At 59.4% G+C, this 19,244-nt stretch overlaps 1 protein-coding gene across 1 annotated transcript in view; it reads right to left on the reverse strand.

Annotated features, from left to right (window-relative positions):
- Nucleotides 1-19,244, reverse strand: part of LOC140428672 (adenylate cyclase type 8-like) — a 377,241-nt gene that overhangs the window by 109,122 nt on the left and 248,875 nt on the right. Inside the window, exon 9 of the mRNA XM_072515387.1 lies at nt 15,442-15,542. Within this exon, the coding sequence (XP_072371488.1) occupies nt 15,442-15,542 (101 nt within the window). The remainder of the gene's footprint in view (nt 1-15,441; nt 15,543-19,244) is intronic.

Raw genomic sequence — 19,244 nt, forward strand, 5'->3', positions numbered from 1 at the left:
CCCCATCCCACTCCCATTCCTGTCCCCATCCCATTCGCATTCCTGTCCCCATCCCACTCCCATCACTGTCCCCATCTCACTCCCCTCACTATCCCACTCCCATCACTGTCCCCATCCCACTCCCATTCCTGTCCCCATCCCATTCCCATTCCTGTCCCCATCCCACTCCCATCACTGTCCCCATCCCACTCGCATCCCTGTCCCCATCCCAGTCCCATCCCACTACTATCCCTGTCCCCTTCCATTCCCATTCCTGTCCCCATCCCACTCCCATCACTGTCCCCATCCCACTCGCATCCCTGTCCCCATCCCAGTCCCATCCCTGTCCCCATCCCACTCCTATCCCTGTCCCCATCCCACTCCCATCACTGTCCCCATCCCATTCCCATCACTGTCCCCATTCCATTCCCATCCCTGTTCCCATCCCACTCCCATCCCTGTCCCCATCCCACTCCCATCCCTGTCCCCATCCCACTCCCATCCCTGTCCCCATCCCATTCCCGTCCCTCGACCCATCCAATTCCCGTCACTGTCCCCATCTCACTCCCATTCCTGTCCCCATCCCACTCCCATTCCTGTCCCCATCCCACTTCCATCCTTGTCCCCATCCCACTCCCAAACCTGTCCCCATCCCACTCCCATCACTGTCCCAATTCCATTCCCATCCCTGTCCCCATCTCACTCCCACCACTGTCCCCATCCCACTCCCATCCCTGTTCCCATCCCACTCCCATCCCTGTCCCCATCCCACTTCCATCCTTGTCCCCATCCCACTCCCAAACCTGTCCCCATCCCACTCCCATCACTGTCCCCATCCCACTCCCATCCCTGTCCCCATCCCTCTCCCATCCCTGTCCCCATCCCACTCCCATTCCTGTCCCCACCCCACTCCCATCCCTGTCCCCATCCCATTCCCATCCCTCTCCCCATCCAATTCCCATCACTGTCCCCATCCCACTCCCATCACTGTCCCCATCTCACTCCCCTCACTATCCCCATCCCACTCCCATCACTGTCCCCATCCCACATCCATTCCTGTCCCCATCCCATTCCCATTCCTGTCCCCATCCCACTCCCATCACTGTCCCCATCCCACTCGCATCCCTGTCCCCATCCCAGTCCCATCCCTGTCCCCATCCCACTTCCATCCTTGTCCCCATCCCACTCCCAAACCTGTCCCCATCCCACTCCCATCACTGTCCCCATCCCACTCCCATCCCTGTCCCCATCCCACTCCCATCCCTGTCCCCATCCCACTCCCATTCCTGTCCCCACCCCACTCCCATTGCTGTCCCCATCCCATTCCCATCCCTCTCCCCATCCAATTCCCATCACTGTCCCCATCCCACTCCCATTCCTGTCCCCATCCCATTCGCATTCCTGTCCCCATCCCACTCCCATCACTGTCCCCATCTCACTCCCCTCACTATCCCACTCCCATCACTGTCCCCATCCCACATCCATTCCTGTCCCCATCCCATTCCCATTCCTGTCCCCATCCCACTCCCATCACTGTCCCCATCCCACTCGCATCCCTGTCCCCATCCCAGTCCCATCCCACTCCTATCCCTGTCCCCATCCCACTCCCATCCCTATCCCCATCCCACTCCCACCCCTGTCCCCATCCCACTCCCATCACTGTCCCCATCCCACTCCCATCCCTGTCCCCATCCCACTTCCATCTCTATCCCCATCCCATTCCCATCCCACTCCCAACACTGTCCCCATCCCATTCCCATCACTGTCCCCATCCCATTCCCAGCCCTGTCCCCATCCCATTCCCATCCCTGTTCCCATCCCACTCCCATCACTGTCCCTTCCCACTCCCATCCCTGTCTCATCCCACTCCCATCCCTGTCCCCATCCCATTCTCATCACTGTCCCCATCCCACTCCCATCCCTGTCCCCATCCCACTCCCATCCCTGTCCCCATCCCATTCCCATCCCTCTCCCCATCCAATTCCCATCACTGTCCCCATCCCACTCCCATTCCTGTCTCCATCCCACTCCCATTCCTGTCCCCATCCCACTCCCATCCCTGTCCCCATCTCACTCCCCTCACTATCCCCATCCCACTCCCATCACTGTCCCCATCCTCCATCCCATTCCCATTCCTGTCCCCATCCCACTCCCATCACTGTCCCCATCCCACTTGCATCTCTGTCCCCATCCCAGTCCCATCCCTGTCCCCATCCCACTCCTATCCCTGTCCCCATCCCACTCCCATCCCTGTCCCCATCCCACTCCCATCCCTGTCCCCATCCCACTCCCATCACTGTCCCCATCCCACTCCCATCCCTGTCCCCATCCAACTACCATCCCTGTCCCCATTCCACTTCCATCTCTATCCCCATCCCACTCCCAACACTGTCCCCATCCCACTCCCAACACTGTCCCCATCCCATTCCCATCCATGTCCCCATCCCACTCCCATCCCTGTCCCCATCCCACTCCCATCACTGTTCCCATCCCACTCCCAACCCTGTCCCCATCCCACTTCCATCTCTATCCCCATACCATTCCCATCCCATTCCCATCACTGTCCCCATCCCATTCCCAGCCCTGTCCCCATCCCATTCCCATCCCTGTTCCCATCCCACTCCCATCACTGTCCCCTTCCCACTCCCATCTCTGTCGCCATCCCATTCCCATCACTGTCCCCATCCCATTCCCATCCCTGTTCCCATCCCACTTCCATCCTTGTCCCCATCCCACTCCCATCCCTGTTGCCATCCCAGTCCCATCCCATTCCCATCCCTGCCCCAATCCCACTCTCATCACTGTCCCCATCGAATTCCCATCCCTGTCCCATCCCACTCCCATCCCTGTCCCCATCCCATTCTCATCACTGTGCCCATCCGACTCCCATCACTGTCCCCATCACATTCCCATCACTGTCCCCATCCCATTCCCATCCCTGCCCCCATCCCACTCTCATCACTGTCCCCATCGAATTCCCATCCCTGTCCCATCCCACTCCCATCCCTGTCCCCATCCCATTCTCATCACTGTGCCCATCCGACTCCCATCACTGTCCCCATCACATTCCCATCACTGTCCCCATCCCATTCCCATCCCTGCCCCCATCCCACTCTCATCACTGTCCCCATCGAATTCCCATCCCTGTCCCATCCGACTCCCATCACTGTCCCCATCACATTCCCATCCCTGTCCCCATCCCACTCCCATCCCTGTCCCCATCCCACTCCCATCCCTGTCCCCATCCCATTCCCATCCCTCTCCCCATCCAATTCCCATCACTGTCCCCATCCCACTCCCATTCCTGTCCCCATCCCACTCCCAGTCCTGTCCCCATCCCACTCCCATCCCTGTCCCCATCCCACTCCCATCACTGTCCCCATTCCATTCCCATTCCTGTCCCCATCCCACTCCCATCACTGTCCCCATCCCATTCCCATTCCTGTCCCCATCCCACTCCCATCACTGTCCCCATCCCACTCGCATCCCTGTCCCCATCCCAGTCCCATCCCTGTCCCCATCCCACTCCTATCCGTGTCCCCATCCCACTCCCATCAGTGTCCCCATCCCACTCCCATCCCTGTCCCCATCCCACTTCCATCTCTATCCCCATCCCATTCCCATCCCACTCCCATCACTGTCCCCATCCCATTCCCATCACTGTCCCCATCCCATTCCCAGCCCTGTCCCCATCCCATTCCCATCCCTGTTCCCATCCCACTCCCATCACTGTCCCCATCCCACTCCCATCCCTGTCCCCATCCCACTCCCATCACTGTCCCCATCCGACTCCCATCCCTGTCCCCATCTCACTTCCATCTCTATCCCCATCCCATTCCCATCCCACTCCCATCCCTGTCGCCATCCCATTCCCATCACTGTCCCCATCCCATTCCCATCCCTGTTCCCATCCCACTTCCATCCTTGTCCCCATCCCACTCCCATCCCTGTTGCCATCCCACTCTCATCACTGTCCCCATCGAATTCCCATCCCTGTCCCATCCCACTCCCATCCCTGTCCCCATCCCATTCTCATCACTGTGCCCATCCGACTCCCATCACTGTCCCCATCACATTCCCATCACTGTCCCCATCCCATTCCCATCCCTGCCCCCATCCCACTCTCATCACTGTCCCCATCGAATTCCCATCCCACTCCAATCCCTGTCCCCATCCCACTCCCATCCCTGTCCCCATCCCATTCCCATCCCTCTCCCCATCCAATTCCCATCACTGTCCCCATCCCACTCCCATTCCTGTCCCCATCCTACTCCCAGTCCTGTCCCCATCCCACTCCCATCCCTGTCCCCATCTCACGCCCCTCACTATCCCCATCCCACTCCCATCACTGTCCCCATTCCATTCCCATTCCTGTCCCCATCCCACTCCCATTACTGTCCCCATCCCACTCCCATCCCTGTCGCCATCCCAGTCCCATCACTGTCCCCATCCCATTCCCATCCCTGTCCCCATCCCACTCCCATCACTGACCCCATCCCATTCCCATCACTGTCCCCATCCCACTCCCATCCCTGTCCCCATCCCACTCCCATTCCTGTCCCCATCCCACTCCCATCCCTGTCCCCATCCCATTTCCATCACTGTCCCCATCCCATTCCCATTCCTGTCCCCATCCCACTCTCATCACTGTCCCCATCCCATTCCCATTCCTGTCCCCATCCCACTCCCATCACTGTCCCCATCCCATTTCCATCACTGTCCCCATCCCACTCCCATCACTGTCCCCATCCCATTCCCATTCCTGTCCCCATCCCACTCCCATCACTGTCCCCATCCCATTTCCATCACTGTCCCCATCCCACTCCCATCACTGTCCCCATCCCATTCCCATTCCTGTCCCCATCCCACTCCCATCACTGTCCCCATCCCACTCGCATCCCTGTCCCCATCCCAGTCCCATCCCTGTCCCCATCCCATTCCCATCAGTGTCCCCATCCCACTCCCATCCCTGTCCCCATCCCACTCCCATCAGTGTCCCCATCCCACTCCCATCCCTGTCCCCATCCCACTTCCATCTCTATCCTCATCCCATTCCCATCCCACTCCCATCCCTGTCCCCATCCCACTCCCATCCCTGTCCCCATCCCACTTCCATCTCTATCCCCATCCCATTCCCATCCCACTCCCATCACTGTCCCCTCCCATTCCCAGCCCTGTCCCCATCCCATTCCCATCCCTGTTCCCACCCCACTCCCATCACTGTCCCCATCCCACTCCCATCCCTGTCCCCATCCCACTTCCATCTCTATCCCCATCCCATTCCCATCCCACTCCCATCCCTGTCACCATCCCATTCCCATCACTGTCCCCATCCCATTCCCATCCCTGTCCCCATCCCACTTCCATCTCTATCCCCATCCCATTCCCATCCCACTCCCATCACTGTCCCCTCCCATTCCCAGCCCTGTCCCCATCCCATTCCCATCCCTGTTCCCACCCCACTCCCATCACTGTCCCCATCCCACTCCCATCCCTGTCCCCATCCCACTTCCATCTCTATCCCAATCCCATTCCCATCCCACTCCCATCCCTGTCACCATCCCATTCCCATCACTGTCCCCATCCCATTCCCATCCCTGTTCCCATCCCACTCCCATCCCTGTCCCCATCCCACTCCCATCCCTGTCCCCATCCCACTTCCATCTCTATCCCCATCCCATTCCCATCCCACTCCCATCCCTGTCACCATCCCATTCCCATCACTGTCCCCATCCCATTCCCATCCCTGTCCCCATCCCACTCCCATCACTGTCCCCATCCCACTCCCATCCCTGTCCCCATCCCACTTCCATCTCTATCCCCATCCCATTCCCATCCCACTCCCATTCCTGTCCCCATCCAATTCCCATCCCTGTCCCCATCCCACTCCCATCCCTGTCCCCATCCCATTCTCATCACTGTCCCCACCCCACTCCCATCACTGTCCCCATCCCATTCCCATCACTGACCCCATCCCACTCCCATCCCTGTCCCCTTCCCACTCCCATCACTGACCCCATCCCACTCCCATCCCTCTCCCCATCCAATTCCCATCACTGTCCCTATCCCACTCCCATTCCTGTCCCCATCCCACTCCCATTCCTGTCCCCATCCCACTCCCATCCCTGTCTCCATCCCATTCCCATCACTTTCCCCATCCCATTCCCAGCCCTGTCCCCATCCCACTCCGATCCCTGTCCCCATCCCACTCCCCTCACTGTCCTGATCCCACTCCCATCACCGTCCCCATCCCATTCCCATCCCACTCCCATCCCTGTCCCCATCCCATTCCCATCACTGTCCCCATCCCACTCCCATCACTGTCCCCATCCCATTCCCATCACTTTCCCCATCCCATTCCCAGCCCTGTCCCCATCCCACTCCGATCCCTGTCCCCATCCCACTCCCCTCACTGTCCCCATCCCACTCCCATCACTGTCCCCATCCCACTCCCATCACTGTCCCCATCCCTTTCCCAGCCCTGTCCCCATCCCATTCCCATCACTGTCCCCATCCCATTCCCATCCCTGTCCCCATCCCTTTCCCAGCCCTGTCCCCATCCCATTCCCATCACTGTCCCCATCCCATTCCCATCCCTGTCCCCATCCCTTTCCCAGCCCTGTCCCCATCCCATTCCCATCCCTGTCCCCATCCCACTACCATCCCTGTCCCCATCCCATTCCCAGCCCTTTCCCCATCCCACTCCCATCCCTCTCCCATCACTATCCCCATCCCATTTCCATCACTGTCCCCTTCCCACCCCCATCACTGTCCCCAATCCCATTCCCATCCCTGTGACCATCCCATTCCCATCACTGTCCCCAATCCCATTCCCATCCCTGTGCCCATCCCACCCCTTACCTATCGCCAGCCCATTTTCATCCCATTCCCATCCCCGCCCCGTCCGCCCCGACCCTGAACCCTGCTCCTATCCCAACCCAGCCCCTGGCCCTATTCCCATCCCCACCCCATCCTTACCCTGACCCTCCCCTCGGCCCTCCACCCTGTCGCACTCCCATCACCATCCCACCCTGTCCCACTCCCATCACCATCCCACCCTGTCCCACTCCCACCACCACCCCACCCTGTCCCACTCCCACCACCACCCCACCCTGTCCCACTCCCATCACCATCCCACCCCACCCTGTCCCACTCCCACCACCATCCCACCCTGTCCGACTCCCATCACCATCCCACCCCACCCTGTCCCACTCCCACCACCACCCCACCCTGTCCGACTCCCATCACCATCCCACCCCACCCTGTCCCACTCCCACCACCATCCCACCCTGTCCGACTCCCATCACCATCCCACCCCACCCTGTCCCACTCCCACCACCACCCCACCCTGTCCCACTCCCATCACCACCCCACCCTGTCCCACTCCCATCACCACCCCACCCCACCCTGTCCCACTCCCATCACCACCCCACCCTGTCCCACTCCCATCACCACCCCACCCTGTCCCACTCCCATCACCACCCCACCCTGCCCCACTCCCATCACCACCCCACCCTGTCCCACTCCCATCACCATCCCACCCCACCCTGTCCCACTCCCACCACCACCCCACCCTGTCCCACGCCCACCCCCACCCCACCCCACCCTGTCCCACTCCCATCACCATCCCACCCTGTCCCACTCCCACCAACATCCCACCCCACCCTGTCCCACTCCCATCACCATCCCACCCTGTCCCACTCCCACCAACATCCCACCCCACCCTGTCCCACTCCCATCACCATCCCACCCTGTCCCACTCCCACCAAGATCCCAACCCACCCTGTCCCACTCCCATCACCATCCCACCCTGTCCCACGCCCACCCCCACCCCACCCTGTCCCACTCCCACCACCATCCCACCCCACCCTGTCCCACTCCCATCACCATCCCACCCTGTCCCACTCCCACCAACATCCCACCCCACCCTGTCCCACTCCCACCACCACCCCACCCCACCCTGTCCCACTCCCATCACCATCCCACCCCACCCTGTCCCACTCCCATCACCATCCCACCCCACCCTGCCCCACTCCCATCACCACCCCACCCCACCCTGTCCCACTCCCATCACCATCCCACCCCACCCTGTCCCACTCCCATCACCATCCCACCCCACCCTGTCCCACTCCCATCACCATCCCACCCCACCCTGCCCCACTCCCATCACCACCCCACCCTGTCCCACTCCCATCACCATCCCACCCCACCCTGTCCCACTCCCACCACCACCCCACCCTGTCCCACTCCCACCACCATCCCACCCCACCCTGTCCCACTCCCATCACCACCCCACCCTGTCCCACTCCCACCACCACCCCACCCCACCCTGTCCCACTCCCATCACCATCCCACCCCACCCTGTCCCACTCCCATCACCATCCCACCCCACCCTGTCCCACTCCCATCACCATCCCACCCCACCCTGTCCCACTCCCACCACCATCCCATCCCACCCCACCCTGTCCCACTCCCATCACCATCCCACCCCACCCTGTCACACTCCCATCACCACCCCACCCTGTCCCACTCCCATCCCACCCCACCCTGTCCCACTCCCATCCCACCCCACCCTGTCGCACTCCCATCACCATCCCACCCTGTCCCACTCCCACCACCATCCCACCCTGTCCCACTCCCACCACCATCCCACCCTGTCCCACTCCCATCCCATCCCACCCTGTCCCACTCCCACCCCACCCCACCCTGTCCCACTCCCACCACCATCCCACCCTGTCCCACTCCCATCACCACCCCACCCTGTCCCACTCCCATCACCATCCCACCCCACCCTGTCCCACTCCCACCACCACCCCACCCTGCCCCACTCCCACCACCACCCCACCCTGTCCCACTCCCATCACCACCCCACCCTGTCCCACTCCCATCACCATCCCACCCCACCCTGTCCCACTCCCACCACCACCCCACCCTGTCCCACTCCCACCACCATCCCACCCCACCCTGTCCCACTCCCATCACCACCCCATCCTGTCCCACTCCCACCACCACCCCACCCCACCCTGTCCCACTCCCATCACCACCCCACCCCACCCTGTCCCACTCCCACCACCACCCCACCCCACCCTGTCCCACTCCCACCACCACCCCACCCCACCCTGTCCCACTCCCACCACCACCCCACCCCACCCTGTCCCACTCCCACCACCACCCCACCCCACCCTGTCCCACTCCCACCACCACCCCACCCTGTCCCACTCCCACCACCACCCCACCCTGTCCCACTCCCATCACCATCCCACCCTGTCCCACTCCCACCACCATCCCACCCCACCCTGTCCGACTCCCATCACCATCCCACCCTGTCCCACTCCCACCACCATCCCACCCCACCCTGTCCCACTCCCACCACCACCCCACGCTGTTGCACTCCCATCACCACCCCACCCTGTCCCACTCCCACCACCATCCCACCCTGTCCCACTCCCACCACCACCCCACCCTGTCCCACTCCCACCACCACCCCACCCTGTCCCACTCCCACCACCACCCCACCCTGTCCCACTCCCATCACCATCCCACCCTGTCCCACTCCCACCACCATCCCACCCCACCCTGTCCCACTCCCACCACCATCCCACCCCACCCTGTCCCACTCCCACCACCACCCCACCCTGTCCCACTCCCACCACCATCCCACCCTGTCCCACTCCCACCACCACCCCACCCTGTCCCACTCCCATCACCATCCCACCCCACCCTGTCCCACTCCCACAACCATCCCACCCTGTCCGACTCCCATCACCATCCCACCCCACCCTGTCCCACTCCCACCACCACCCCACCCTGTCCGACTCCCATCACCATCCCACCCCACCCTGTCCCACTCCCACCACCACCCCACCCTGTCCCACTCCCATCACCACCCCACCCTGTCCCACTCCCATCACCACCCCACCCCACCCTGTCCCACTCCCATCACCACCCCACCCTGTCCCACTCCCATCACCACCCCACCCTGTCCCACTCCCATCACCAACCCACCCTGCCCCACTCCCATCACCACGCCACCCTGTCCCACTCCCATCACCATCCCACCCCACCCTGTCCCACTCCCACCACCACCCCACCCTGTCCCACGCCCACCCCCACCCCACCCTGTCCCACTCCCATCACCATCCCACCCTGTCCCACTCCCACCAACATCCCACCCTGTCCCACTCCCACCACCATCACACCCTGTCCCACTCCCACCAACATCCCACCCCACCCTGTCCCACTCCCATCACCATCCCACCCTGTCCCACTCCCACAAACATCCCACCCCACCCTGTCCCACTCCCATCACAATCCCACCCTGTCCCACTCCCACCAACATCCCAACCCACCCTGTCCCACTCCCATCACCATCCCACCCTGTCCCACGCCCACCCCCACCCCACCCCACCCTGTCCCACTCCCACCACCACCCCACCCTGTCCCACTCCCACCACCATCCCACCCCACCCTGTCCCACTCCCATCACCATCCCACCCTGTCCCACTCCCACCAACATCCCACCCCACCCTGTCCCACTCCCACCACCACCCCACCCCACCCTGTCCCACTCCCATCACCATCCCACCCCACCCTGTCCCACTCCCATCACCATCCCACCCCACCCTGCCCCACTCCCATCACCACCCCACCCCACCCTGTCCCACTCCCATCACCATCCCACCCCACCCTGTCCCACTCCCATCACCATCCCACCCCACCCTGTCCCACTCCCATCACCATCCCACCCCACCCTGCCCCACTCCCATCACCACCCCACCCTGTCCCACTCCCATCACCATCCCACCCCACCCTGTCCCACTCCCACCACCACCCCACCCTGTCCCACTCCCACCACCATCCCACCCCACCCTGTCCCACTCCCATCACCACCCCACCCTGTCCCACTCCCACCACCACCCCACCCCACCCTGTCCCACTCCCATCACCATCCCACCCCACCCTGTCCCACTCCCATCACCATCCCACCCCACCCTGTCCCACTCCCATCACCATCCCACCCCACCCTGTCCCACTCCCACCACCATCCCATCCCACCCCACCCTGTCCCACTCCCATCACCATCCCACCCCACCCTGTCACACTCCCATCACCACCCCACCCTGTCCCACTCCCATCCCACCCCACCCTGTCCCACTCCCATCCCACCCCACCCTGTCGCACTCCCATCACCATCCCACCCTGTCCCACTCCCACCACCATCCCACCCTGTCCCACTCCCATCCCATCCCACCCTGTCCCACTCCCACCCCACCCCACCCTGTCCCACTCCCACCACCATCCCACCCTGTCCCACTCCCATCACCACCCCACCCTGTCCCACTCCCATCACCATCCCACCCCACCCTGTCCCACTCCCACCACCACCCCACCCTGTCCCACTCCCACCACCACCCCACCCTGTCCCACTCCCATCACCACCCCACCCTGTCCCACTCCCATCACCATCCCACCCCACCCTGTCCCACTCCCACCACCACCCCACCCTGTCCCACTCCCACCACCATCCCACCCCACCCTGTCCCACTCCCATCACCACCCCATCCTGTCCCACTCCCACCACCACCCCACCCCACCCTGTCCCACTCCACCCCACCCTGTCCCACTCCCACCACCACCCCACCCCACCCTGTCCCACTCCCACCACCACCCCACCCCAACCTGTCCCACTCCCACCACCACCCCACCCCACCCTGTCCCACTCCCACCACCACCCCACCCCACCCTGTCCCACTCCCACCACCACCCCACCCCACCCTGTCCCACTCCCACCACCATCCCACCCTGTCCCACTCCCACCACCACCCCACCCTGTCCCACTCCCACCACCACCCCACCCTGTCCCACTCCCATCACCATCCCACCCTGTCCCACTCCCACCACCATCCCACCCCACCCTGTCCGACTCCCATCACCATCCCACCCTGTCCCACTCCCACCACCATCCCACCCCACCCTGTCCCACTCCCACCACCACCCCACCCTGTTGCACTCCCATCACCACCCCACCCTGTGCCACTCCCACCACCATCCCACCCTGTCCCACTCCCACCACCACCCCACCCTGTCCCACTCCCACCACCACCCCACCCTGTCCCACTCCCACCACCACCCCACCCTGTCCCACTCCCATCACCATCCCACCCTGTCCCACTCCCACCACCATCCCACCCCACCCTGTCCCACTCCCACCACCATCCCACCCCACCCTGTCCCACTCCCACCACCATCCCACCCTGTCCCACTCCCACCACCACCCCACCCTGTCCCACTCCCACCACCACCCCACCCTGTCCCACTCCCACCACCACCCCACCCTGTCCCACTCCCATCACCATCCCACCCTGTCCCACTCCCACCACCATCCCACCCCACCCTGTCCCACTCCCACCACCATCCCACCCTGTCCCACTCCCACCACCACCCCACCCTGTCCCACTCCCACCACCACCCCACCCTGTCCCACTCCCATCACCATCCCACCCTGTCCCACTCCCACCACCATCCCACCCCACCCTGTCCCACTCCCACCACCATCCCACCCCACCCTGTCCCACTCCCACCACCACCCCACCCTGTTGCACTCCCATCACCACCCCACCCTGTCCCACTCCCACCACCACCCCACCCTGTCCCACTCCCACCACCACCCCACCCTGTCCGACTCCCATCACCACCCCACCCTGTCCCACTCCCACCACCACCCCACCCTGTCCGACTCCCATCACCACCCCACCCTGTCCCACTCCCATCACCATGCCACCCTGTCCCACTCCCACCACCATCCCACCCCACCCTGTCCCACTCCCACCACCATCCCACCCCACCCTGTCCCACTCCCACCACCACCCCACCCTGTCCCACTCCCATCACCACCCCACCCTGTCCCACTCCCACCACCATCCCACCCTGTCCCACTCCCACCTCCACCCCACCCTGTCCCACTCCCATCACCATCCCACCCCACCCTGTCCCACTCCCACCACCATCCCACCCCACCCTGTCCCACTCCCACCACCACCCCACCCTGTCTCACTCCCATCACCATCCCACCCTGTCCCACTCCCATCACCACCCCACCCTGTCCCACTCCCATCACCACCCCACCCTGTCCCACTCCCATCACCATCCTACGCCTAACCCTGTCCCTGCCCCACCCTCATGCCACTCCTGATCCTGCCCTCACTCCTGTCCAATACCGAAACTTCCCCCTTCCAATCCCTGCCCTAACCCTGGCTCTGACACTCCCCCACCACGCCCCTCACCCTGCCTCACTCCTATCCTTCACCGGACCCCACTCGTCACACCGCTGATCCTGAATATATACTCACTCCGCCCCTGTCCCACTGACACTGACCGTGCCCACGCCCCACCCCACACCCATTCCACCCCTGACCATGGCCCCGCCCTCACCCCACCCCATCCCCCAGACACTGACCATGATAAAGTCATAAGTTTGCAAGATATCTGAGCTTGATTTGGCCATTCGGCCCATCGAGTCTGCTCCGTCATTCAATCATGGCTGATCTGTTCCTCACCTGCGACCCACAATGTTACAGACCAAGGGCTGGTTTGCGAAATCAGCCAGAGCATCTCCTCCCTGGAACACATGACCGAGGAGCGGGATTCGGCACTGCAGCCTCCCGAGCCTCACACCCTCAATGTGATCATGGCTGATCCAGTCCTGGCTTCAACTCCACCGACCTGCCCGTTCTCCATAACCCTTCAACCCAGTCCCAATTAAAAATCTGTCTAACTCCTCCTTAAATTTACTCACTGTCCCAGCATGCACCGCACTCTGGGGTAGCGAATTCCACGGATTCACAACCCTTTGGGAGAAGTAGTTTCTCCTCAAGTCGGTTTTAAATTTGCTAGTCCTTAACCTGAGACTCTGACCTCTCGTTCGAATCTCAGGATCTATTATCACCATCCCTAAATAGGAGGAGCCCACTTTGCTCATCGAGCCCGTTCCGCCATCCCTGGCTGATCTGATTGTAATGTCAACCCCATAATCCTGCCGACCCCCGGTAACCTCTCACCCCCTCGTTCGTCAAGAATCTCTCTCGCTCCGCCTTACAAATATTCACAGACTCAGCTTCCACTGCCCTCTGGGGAAGAGAGTTCCAGAGACTCACCCCCCTCGGAGAGAACAAAATGTCTCCTCATTTTAAATGTGTGACCCCCTTATTTTTAAACAGTGACCCCCGAGTTCTCGATCCTCTCCACATCCACCCTGTCAATACCCCTCAGGATCCTCCAGTGGACACAAACCCGCCCTCTCCAACCTTTCCTCGTAAGACAACCCGTCCATTGCTGCAATGAGTCTGGTAAACCTTCTCTGAACTCTTTCCAACACTTTCCCACCTTTCCTTCAATAAGGAGCCCAACACCGGGCCTCACTCCAGACGGCTCAGGTTACTCTCGGTAGGGTGATCTTTCCGAGGGGCGGTGCAGACTTGAGGGGTGGTCTTTGTGTTGCTAAATTCAGGATGGTTGGTGCTGTGTTCACCAAGACCACAAAAATAGCTTGAACGTGAACAAAGCTATAAATTTATCAACACTACTAATTTGGATTTGACACGTACTCCTAAATAATACACAGTTGATAATAAACATATGATCTACACTCATCTACTACTAATCTCTGCACTATAACATTAGGGCAGCACGGTAGCATAGTGGGTAGCACAGTTGCTTCACAGCTCCAGGGACCCAGGTTATATTCCCGGCTCGGGTCACTGTCAGTGCGGAGTCTGCACGTCCTCCCCGTGTCTGCGTGGGTTTCCTCCGGGTGCTCCGGTTTCCTCCCACAGTCCAAAGATGTGCAGGTTAGGTACATTGTCCTTAGTGTCCACAAAGGGTAAGTGGGGTTCCTGGGTTACGGGGATAGGATGGAGGTGTGGGCCTGGGTAGGGTGCTCTTTCCAAGGGCCGGTGCAGACCCGATGGGCCGAATGGCCTTCTTCCGCACTGTAAATTCTATCCTCTCTATTCTATCCTATTAACTATGATCTGCTCTCACGCTCTGATTTCTCACCTTCTCTTCAACCTCTTCCCATAAGGGTCAGCATCAATGTCTTATATACTTGTACATCTAGCTCCCTCTAGTGCTTGAGTTATACATTTCATTAACTCTTGCAGTTCTTACATTTATGATAATGCCACAATCAATGCCCTGTACAACTGAAGCACAACTGTCCCACTTTTGGATTCAATTCTCCTCACAATAAACAATAACATTTGATTAGCTTTCCTAATTACTTGCTGCACCGAGCTAACTGGCCTGGACTTTGGACCAGAATTTGTCTTTTCCTTCTTGGAAACCATTGAGGTATCCTGTTCCAGAGAGACGATTCTTCCACAGTCACGTTGACTGGACTTACATTGGAGCAGGACTTTGTCCGCGCTGAGTACACAGAAACAATTGATGATAGTTAATACTCACTCAGGCACCGAGAACAAGATCTGAACACTGAGAATAAACATCATCACGATGAACGAACAGCCAATGGTAGACGTGAAAACCTCATCTCGTAAATTGCGATACTGAACACGAGAAAGAAAAACAGAACATTGACTTGTTGATGAAAGGCAATCGTGCGGCTGGCTGTGCCTTTCAAAGAAGGAACACAGGCTCTCGGTGGTGAAGGTCGCCCCATGTCAGCTTACTGCTGGGTGAAGAAAACTGAAAACTACACCATCCCCACACCCTGCTCTCACCAACCAATGCAGTTGCTTTGGGAGCAGGATGTGTACATGCATGATTTTCCCCCAGCCCTGTACAAACTAGCAGTGAGAGACGAGGGAGACAGAGGGATTGGATTGGATTGGATTTGTTTATTGTCCCGTGTACCGAGGTACAGTGAAAAGTATTTTTCTGCGAGCAGCTCAACAGATCATTAAGTACATGGGAAGAAAAGGGAAGAAAAGAAAATACATAATAGGGCAACACAATAGGGGAGAGACAGGGAGCCTGTCTGATAATTCAATGGAAGGAAATACTTGACATGAGCTGTGAAGGTGTTAAAAATAGAGAGGAAGACTCTGTCGAGCGGATTAGTGAAAGCCTCAGAATAGAAAACACTCACATTGCACTGATTTACAGATTATGGTTTGGTAGTTTCCGATTTTATGTAAAACTAAATGAACAAATTATGGGTCACAAATAAAAAGGGTATGGTAATTTTGTACACGTTACATGACTTGTGGGCCGGGTTAGCTCAGTGGGCTGGACAGCTGGTTGGTGATGCAGGGCGAGGCCAGCAGCCCGGGTTCAATTCCCCGTACAGGCTGAGGTTATTCATGAAGCCCCACCTCCTGCCCCTCGCCTGAGGTGTGGTGACCCTCAGGTTAAATCACCACCAGTCAGCTCCCCCCCTCAAAGGGGAAAGCAGCCTGTGGTCATCTGGGACTATGGTGACTTTACCTTTGCCTATTGTTTGACTAGCCATCCAGAAGTGCCAATCAACAGAGCTCAAATCAACAACGGTGTAATGGTATTATCACTGGGCTAGTAACCCAGAGGCCCAGAGTAATGCTCTACGGACCCGAGTTCAAATCCCACCACTGCAGATGGTGGAATTTGAATTCAATAAAATATCTGGAATTAAAAGTTTACTGATGACCATGTCGGTTGTTGTAAAAACCCATCTGGGTCACTAATGTCCTTTAGGGAAGGAAATCTGCCGCCCTTGCCCGGTCTGGCCTACATGTGACTCCAGACCCACAGCAATGGGATGGGCAATAAATGCTGACCCAGCAACGCCCACATCCCATCAATACATTAAAACAAAATCTCACCAAAGCAGCTCTCGTCCTTCTTTCGATGCAAACTTAGGACCCCCCTGTACCTTCCCAGCTGGACTGAAAAAATTCACATGATAGTATTTCAAAGGCGCAGTGACAAAGGCACAGTGACACTATCCCTGTCTTCCTGGCAAATATCTGTCCCTTATTCAACACAAGACCATAAGGTGCAGGTTAGGCCACTCGGCCCATCGAGTCTGCTCCGCCATTCAATCATGGCTGATATTTTCTCATCCCCATTCTCCTGCCTTCTCCCCATAACCCCTGATCCCCTTATTGATCAAGAACCTATCTGTCTCTGTCTTAAAGACACTCAGTGATTTGGCCTCCACAGCCTTCTGCGGCAAAGAGATCCACAGATTCACCACCCTCTGGCTGAAGAAATTCCTCCTCATCTCTGTTTTAAAGGATCGTCCCTTTAGTCTGAGATGGTGTCCTCTGCTTCTAGTTTTTCCTACAAGTGGAAACATCCTCTCCACGTCCACTCGATCCAGGCCTCGCTGTATCCTGGAAGTTTCAATAAGATCCCCCCTCATCCTTCTAAACTCCAATGCATACAGACGCAGAGTCTGCAACAACTCCCCCTTTGACATGACCCTCATTCTTGGTGTTGCATCCTGCCTGGATTCTATTGGGTGGGGACATTTGATTACCCCTTTGCTTTATTTTAGTTTGTTATCGGAAGCCAAACAAGCGCTAGCACAACAGAAGGGAAGAGAAGGCATTCCTTCCCCATCTTCGATCCCCTTGCCTCACTCCAGGCCAAAGAAGCAGAAGGGGCCACAGCAAGCTGATCCACAGCCACCAGGTAGCTGCAGTGACCTTCAGCTCACTACTCCTCTCCCTTTGGCAAGAGCACTGCTCTCCTCTCCTCAGTCCAGTAGCAGGCCAGCCAATACCTGGCCTCACTCCAGGTCAAAGAAGCAGGAGGGGCAGAAAACAGAAACTAGGCCTGCAAGCAGTTTGTTGCGGAAGGCAGGAGCATGCAAAAGATATAACCTGAAGTCACTTGGATTTATTTTAGTTCACTGACAGTTCCTTTGTACAAAACAAAAAAACAAAACAATTACATGAAACAAGAACCAGGCAACAATACAATAAGGTCACCAACATTCCACTCTTACAAAGGAGACAAATCAAATCACAGAACAATGACACAAACCAAACAGGAAAGGTACATTGAAGGCACCCGCACCCAAATCAGACCCTCCCTCCCCCGCAGCTCCTGCCAGCAGACTCAAATCCGTGGAAAGCCTTTGGGGTGACGCGACGATGCACTGGAAAGTCACACTGGGACAGAGCATAGCGGAAGACCGAGGGATCGCCCCCCCTCCTAGGACGAAGACACAGATAAAGGGGCTGGAGCTGATAAGCACACGGCCTCCAAATCCAACAATAAGGATACCAGCATCTAAATCAACCCACCAGCCCCTGTCGCTCCCGCAGCGCCCGGCCGCATGGCATGATGGAAGAGCGAGGGAGCACTCCTGTCCACGAGCCAAGCTGCAGACAGAAGGGGCAGCAGCTGACAAACACATGGGGCTAGATTCTCTGACTCTGGGGCTATGTCTCCACATCGGCGTGGGAACGATGGCGCAAAACAGCCCCCCTGTTCTGCTGGGGGCTGGCATCCCGGCAGCGTAGAGCACCCGACTCTAGCTGGTGATACTGCTAAATTCAGGATGGTTGGTGCTGTGTTCACCAAGACCACAAAAATAGCTTTAACGTGAACAAAGCTATAAATTTATCAACACTACTAATTTGGATTTGACACGTACTCCTAAATAATACACAGTTGATAATAAACATATGATCTACACTCATCTACTACTAATCTCTGCACTATAACATTAGGGCTGCACGGTAGCATAGTGGGTAGCACAGTTGCTTCACAGCTCCAGGGTCCCGGGTTCGATTCCCGGCTCGGGCGACTGTCTGTGCGGAGTCTGCACGTTCTCCCCGTGTCTGCGTGGGTTTCCTCCGGGTGCTCCGGTTTCCTCCCACAGTGGCTGCACCGTGCTCCATGGCAGCGGCCACTCGTGCAACAGGCCCGCGAAGTAGTCCCTCCCCCCCCACTTCGACCGACTCCCGCGCCCTGGACCACCCCACCACAGTGCCCCCAGCCCCGAATAACTTCCCCCCCTGCACGCGGATCGGCCCTCCCCCCGACTGTGGCGGAGCTGGACTGAGTCCGCAGCCGCCGTGCCGAGTTCCCGACGGGTGAGACCCACACCCATCGGGAACTCAGCCGGTCGGGGGCCAAGCATGGGGGGGCGGGCCTCAGGCAATGTCCTGAGCCGTCGATATGGCGCGTGGCGTACTCTCCGAGGACGCCACTTTGGAGGGGCGGAGCATCGCAAAAGCGCCGCCGCCCCCGATTTCGGTGCAAACTTGGATTCTCCGGCCAGCCGCCGAACACGGTTTCAGCAACAACAACTGGAG

The sequence above is a fragment of the Scyliorhinus torazame genome, chromosome 1 (genome assembly GCF_047496885.1).
Source record: "Scyliorhinus torazame isolate Kashiwa2021f chromosome 1, sScyTor2.1, whole genome shotgun sequence".
NCBI classification, from domain to species: Eukaryota; Metazoa; Chordata; class Chondrichthyes; order Carcharhiniformes; family Scyliorhinidae; genus Scyliorhinus; species Scyliorhinus torazame.